The 6,333-nt window shown below is 55.6% G+C and overlaps 1 protein-coding gene across 1 annotated transcript; it reads left to right on the top strand.

Annotated features, from left to right (window-relative positions):
* The first annotated feature begins 723 nt into the window (after nt 1-723).
* Nucleotides 724-5,489, top strand: PIM1 (Pim-1 proto-oncogene, serine/threonine kinase). Its single transcript, XM_070360838.1, has 6 exons — nt 724-1,219; nt 1,333-1,439; nt 1,550-1,600; nt 1,699-2,065; nt 3,631-3,807; nt 4,565-5,489. The coding sequence occupies exons 1-6, from the start codon at nt 1,138-1,140 to the stop codon at nt 4,720-4,722; spliced, it is 942 nt and encodes a 313-aa protein (XP_070216939.1). The 5' UTR covers nt 724-1,137; the 3' UTR covers nt 4,723-5,489.
* Nucleotides 5,490-6,333: the final 844 nt, after the last annotated feature.

The raw sequence follows: 6,333 nt of genomic DNA, 5'->3' as shown, positions 1-6,333 counted from the left end.
GCCCGAGCCCACAGCGCGTGGTCAACCCGCCCAAGCCGACTTGGAGGTCTCGCGTCTGAGTCACACAGAAAGACCACCCTCGTCGGCACCCTCCCCTGCCCCCCCCACAGTCGCTCACACCCCGGCGCGCCGGCCGCCGGGCCTCGGGGCCTGACACACCAACGGCTGTCTTCTCTGCGCAACTTGTTATGCTCCAGCTCTTAGCCCTTGACCCAAAAACCCCGAGAAATGGAGAGCCGCAGAGCCGGCCTCGGGCGGCCTTTGATGGCTTTGTTATTGTTTGGGTTTGAATCGATACGCCCCTCCCCATCCTTCCTCCCTCGCGGCTCAACACCCGGCTCCCGCCTCCCCGCACGCCCCGCGCCCCTCCCCCTCCATTTTGGCGCCTTTTCCTTCCCGCCACGTCGTGGCGGCGTAGAGACCATTCTGACCGCGAGAGCCGGGGCGGGGCGTGGGCGGGGAGCGCGCCTCGTTATGCAGATGAGCCGGCCTCTGGTTGGCTGAAGGCGCGCCGGCGGGGGCGGGGCCGGGGCGCGGCGACGGAGCGCTAGCGGGGAGGCGGGTGGGTGCGGAGGGGAGTCGCCCTGTCCCGCCGCTCCCCCACCCCCTCTCCTCCCCCTGCCGGCCCGGCCGCCCGGCTTCCCCCGCCTAGGCCTCCCGGAGAGGCCCCGCCCCATCCCCGCCCGCCCGCGCGCCCCCTCCCCGCCGGCGCGCTCCGCCCCTTTACTCCTGGCGGCAGGGCGAGCCGGGCGTCTGCTGCAGCGGCCGCGGTGGCGGAGGAGGCCGGAGAGGACTTGGCGGCGGCGGCGGTGGCGGGACCGGCAACAGCAGCAGCAGCAGCAGCTACAGCTATACACTCCCTGTGCCGCAGCGCTGCCACACCAGCCCCTCGAGCCGCCCACCCTGCCGCCCGCGGCGCTGCCTGACCCTGCCGGCGTGTCCGTCAGCCGCCAGCCCCGGCAGCGCCCCCAGTCGTCCTCCGACTCGCCCTCGGCCTTCCGCGCCAGCCGCAGCCGCAGCCGCAACGCCACCCGCAGCCTCAGCCCCGGCCTTAGGCACAGCCGCCGGCGCAGCCCCAGCCCCTACTGCAGTAGCTCCTCCAGACACAGCCTCTTCGCCGACACCCTGGAGGTGGGGATGCTCTTGTCCAAAATCAACTCGCTTGCCCACCTGCGCGCCGCGCCCTGCAGCGACCTGCACGCCACCAAGCTGGCGCCGGGTAAGTGCCTCTCTCCCCCCAACCCTGGATGGAGGTGGGGGGCGGCTGGACCTCGAGGTGGGAGCTGGGGGGCTCGCGGGCCGACACTGAGTCTCTTGGGACTCCTTTCCTAGGCAAGGAGAAGGAGCCCCTGGAGTCGCAGTACCAGGTGGGCCCGCTCCTGGGCAGTGGCGGCTTCGGCTCGGTGTACTCAGGCATCCGTGTCGCCGACAACTTGCCGGTGAGTGGGTGCCCGGCTTGCGGGGAGGGCGAGCCGGCCGGGGCACGCCGGTGTGTTTTGCCCCCCGGCGAGGGAATCTCTAACAGAGACTCTATGGGGGGGCTTTCCAGGTGGCCATCAAGCACGTGGAGAAGGACCGGATTTCCGACTGGGGAGAGCTGGTGAGTATCCTGGAGGGAGCGACCCCCCGGGATGGGTGGAGTGGGGCACCCTGTGACCCGCCCCCGCCCTAACTGCAGCCCCCCTCGCCCCTCTGCAGCCTAATGGCACCCGAGTGCCCATGGAAGTGGTTCTGCTGAAGAAGGTGAGCTCGGGCTTCTCCGGCGTCATTAGGCTCCTGGACTGGTTCGAGAGGCCCGACAGTTTCGTCCTGATCCTGGAGAGGCCGGAGCCGGTGCAAGACCTCTTCGACTTTATCACGGAAAGGGGGGCTCTGCAGGAGGAGCTGGCCCGCAGCTTCTTCTGGCAGGTGCTGGAGGCGGTGCGACACTGCCACGACTGCGGGGTGCTTCACCGCGACATCAAGGACGAGAACATCCTTATCGACCTCAATCGCGGCGAGCTCAAGCTCATCGACTTCGGGTCGGGGGCGCTGCTCAAGGACACCGTCTACACGGACTTCGATGGTGAGTCAGGCCTGAGGGGGAGCTCCCCGGGAGGGGAACTGCCCAGGTGACTCGGTCTGGCCTGGAGGCCTCGGCAGGCTTCCCTCCCCGGCCCTTTGTAAAGGTCATCGGGCCGCCTGGCTCGATGCTAACAGGGGTGGGGCGAAGGAGGGCTTCCCAGGGTAGGAAAGCTGGGAATTTCGAGCCAGCTGAACCTGTAATGTCTCTGGCATGATTTTATTTTTTAAGTGAAATTCAGTGGGTTCCAAGCTTTCTCCATGAATAAGAGGTTGTGGGCAACCGGCCGTAGCCCAGATTTCTGAAGTCTGACCCAGTTTCCCCGCCAGTAGAAGGATGGGAGGGAGGGGGACAGGAGGAGGAGAGAGCGGGAGAGATGAAAATTGATTGCCGGTTTTGTCATTTTTGTTTTGATTTATAAGGGAGTTTTCGGTGAGGTAGTTTTTAGAGCTGCAGTGTGTGTGTGTGTGTGTTTTTCCCCTCCCCTTTGATCTAGGGACGAATAAGGAAGAGAAGAGTAGTTTCACTAAATAATTCATTTTGTTGGTTCTTGTTATTATTATTTTACTTTGGTGGTGATGTGGAGTGAGGGAGTCGGGAATGAATGTTGTGAAATAGGATCTCTTGCTGGTTTGAAAATTAGTTGGGTGTCTCCACAGAGAGGATGAAAACCTATCCTAGGGAGGGGCTTGGAGCGGGTTCTTTCAGAAAAGATGGAATGGAGAGCTCGGAGATCAAAGCAGAGGAGGGTGGGTCATCATCTGAGCGGCTTAACCTAACAAACGACAGCCTTTCAAAACTTGTGACTGGGGCTTGTGGTTTGTGTTTATTTGCCCTTGGAGGACGCTGGGTTGGGCTGTATTTTTTTTTGTATTTAACAGTTAATGGCTGGCCGGGTCCTCCATGTTTTTTCCTTCCAGTCTTTGCTGCCCCCTGGTGAGCGCCAGCGGGATGGCCCCACATTTTTTTTTTTTTTTTTTTTACAACTCAAAGTTTGTAAACAGGAATCACGTGGTCTGAAGCCAGCCCAGCAGCGCTACCTCTCCGTGGATGGAGGAAGGGGTGTGGGTGTCTGCCCTTGCATTCAGAGGCCTCTGAAAGGGCACCCTGACTTAGGATATTGTGCAAGTGTCCTTGCCTGGATCATATCTGAGGTGGCACTCTAACCCGCTCCTGGGCAAGGACCTTTAATGCAATTTAAGGATAGTCTGTGGAGATACTTTCCTTGATTATGTATGTGTTCATCTCCTCCAGTTGTGGGTGGTCCTCCCACATCCAAGCCTGGTGCTTGGGTCTGTGGCTGGCCCTGTTTGTTTCTTGGAGCTGTTTGTTTATGGTCTGGGCTGATAGAGAAGTCGGTAATGCTTTGGGTTGGAGAGTTGCCATAAGCTGCTCAACCACTCCTGTTAGCCCTGGGGAGGGGGGGGATTGGAGTTCACTCAGCTGCTGACAGAAGTAGGGTGGTGCCTTTTTTTTTTTTTTTTTAAGTTACTCAGCATACCTCTCAGTTGCTTTGAGTTTTATTTTTGCTAAAAGCATGTTTTCCTTCTTATTCCCCTGACGCACAGGGACCCGAGTGTATAGTCCTCCAGAGTGGATCCGCTATCATCGCTACCATGGCAGGTCGGCAGCCGTCTGGTCTCTGGGGATCCTGCTGTATGACATGGTGTGCGGAGATATTCCCTTTGAGCACGATGAGGAGATTGTCAGGGGCCAAGTTTTCTTCAGGCAGCGGGTCTCCTCAGGTAACTTCTGGGAAGCCCCTTATTGAGGAGAGGCTGGAATCACGAGGCTGATAGTCCCCGACGAGCTTGGAGAGCTTTACTCCCCAGGAGAGGCTGTGACCCTTGGTTTAGCAGGATTCTTGGCCAGTGATTCATGCTAGAGAGCCAGTCTGCAGGAATCAAATGATGTGCATTTGTGGGTGTTTTTGCACCTGTGAGAATATTAGGAAGAAAAAGATCATTTAGTATCACTGAAAGATTTTTTTCGTTTGTTTTTGAATATCCAAAAATCCTGATCCCTTAACTCCTGGCTGTTTTGCCTGGGAGTAAAAAGTTGAGGGCTCTTTGAGCCTTCTCCCTTAAGGCAGGCCAGGCCCTCTAAATACTGCGGTTCCAGTGACCTCATCGTGGGTGGTGTTCATATTCATAAGTTGGTAGGTGAATTGAATCACCTCATCATGCTTAGTGATGGCTCATCAAAATCCCTTGTCATCATCCTTCCTATTTTTGGTAAGTGGGCGTCGTGGGAAAGGTCTTGAAGTTTGAAAACCACAGGTTTAAGAGGGGAGCTTTTTTTTTTTTTTTTTTTCTTTTTTTGCTGAAAGCAATCTGGAGGATCTAGATGTTAGTTAATACCTTCTCATTGAAGAAGCAGCCTTCTAGAAAGGGCCCGGTCTCTCGGTTGGATCCCTGACCTGTGGGCCCCTGGGAAGCAAGGTGGGAAGACCTTTACATTGCAAAAGCAAGTTGAGTCATTCTAACCCCTTTCTTTCTCCAGAGTGTCAACATCTCATTAGATGGTGCTTGGCCTTGAGACCATCAGATCGGCCAACCTTCGAAGAAATCCAGAACCATCCGTGGATGCAAGACGTCCTCCTGCCCCAGGAAACTGCTGAGATCCATCTCCACAGCCTGTCGCCAGGGCCCAGCAAATAGCTTCTCCCACAGGTTTTTCCCTCCCTGTCAGATGCTCAAAGGAGGGGAAGTGTCTTGTCTCCAGCTTCCCAAGTACCAGTGACACTTAATCTCCAAGCAGGACAGTGCTTGATACAGGAACAACATATACAACTCATTCCAGACCCCAGGCTCCTGGAGGCTGCCTCCCAAAAAGGAGGAAGAGACTCCACTCCAGGCGTCCTAGGCCTCCACTCCTCCCATAGAAGCTCTCCTTCTCACTGATGTCCAGCATTGCTGGACTCTGCAAAATCCCAGGGGTGGGCGGCGGTGGGGGGTGGGAGTAGGTCAGGATCCTGCCATGGAACTGTTCCCTTCATCAAGAGTTCTGCTGAATGCCGTGACGGGTCGGGCGGGGGCGGGGGCGCGCGGGTTGGGGTGGGTTAGGACTAGCACCATTTTAAGTCCCTGTCACCTCTTCCGACTTTCTGAGTGCCTTCTGTGGGGACTCCGGCTGTGCTGGGAGAAATACTTGAACTTGCCTCTTTTACCTGCTGCTTCTCCAAAAATCTGCCTGGGTTTGGTTCCCTCTCTTTCTCCCTTCCCCCTTTCCCCCCATCCTTCATGTGAAAGGTGCCATGGAAGAGGCTACAGGGCCAAACGCTGAGCCACCTGCCCTTTTTCCACCTTTAGTAAAACTCCCAAGTGAACTGGTCTTCCTTTTTGGTTTTTACTTAACTGTTTCTAAGCCAAGACCTCACACACACACACACACACACACACACACACACACACAAATGCACAAACAATGCAAATCAACAGAAAAACTGTAAATGTGTGTACAGTTGGCATGGTAGTGTACAAAAGGATTGTAGTTGATCTAATTCTTTTTTAATTTTGCCTTTTAAGTTATTTTACCTATTTTGTTTTGGGTTTTTTTTTTTTCTTGGAAAGATGATGCGCGTTCTAACCTGGAGGTCAATGTTATGTATTTATTTATTTATTTATTTGGTTCCCTTCCTGCTCCAAGCTTCCACGGCTGCTGCCATAGTTTCTTTTCTCTCCTTTCCTCCTCTGACTTTGGGACCTTTTGGGGAGGGCTGCGATGCTTGCTCTGTTGGTTTGTAGGGTGACGGGACTCAGGCGGGATAGCTGCCGCAGCTCCCTGACTGCTGCGGGGGGGCCCCCTCGCCGGCTTCCCCAAGTGGGCGTGGGGTCCGGGGGGTGATGGGGGAGGGGCGTTGCTGACTTGTGTATATAGGATAGATATATGAAAAGCAGTTCTGGATGGTGTGCCTTCCGGATCCTCTCTGGGGCTGTGTTCTGAGCAGCATGTAGCCTGCTGGTTTTATCTGAGTGAAATACTGTACAGGGGAATAAAGAGATCTTATTTTTTTTTTTTTTTATACTTGGCGTTTTTTGAATAAAATACTTTTTGTCTTAAGTTGTGGCTTAAGTGTTATCCATACAGAGGCATGCTAATGTGCTCTTGGTAAGTGCCAAAATCTACCCTGGGAAGGAAAGGGGGAGTGGTCTCTCTGAATCTGATTTGTATGGCCAAAGAGTAGATGGGCCAATTCTTGTGTGGACGAGATTTGGCTGGAGGGGCCCAGTGAAATCCCAACCTCTGTTCCCAATATGAATTATATTAGG

The sequence above is a fragment of the Bos mutus genome, chromosome 23 (assembly GCF_027580195.1).
Source record: "Bos mutus isolate GX-2022 chromosome 23, NWIPB_WYAK_1.1, whole genome shotgun sequence".
Lineage (NCBI taxonomy): Eukaryota > Metazoa > Chordata > Mammalia > Artiodactyla > Bovidae > Bos > Bos mutus.
This window is presented reverse-complemented; position numbering and strand designations above follow the sequence as displayed.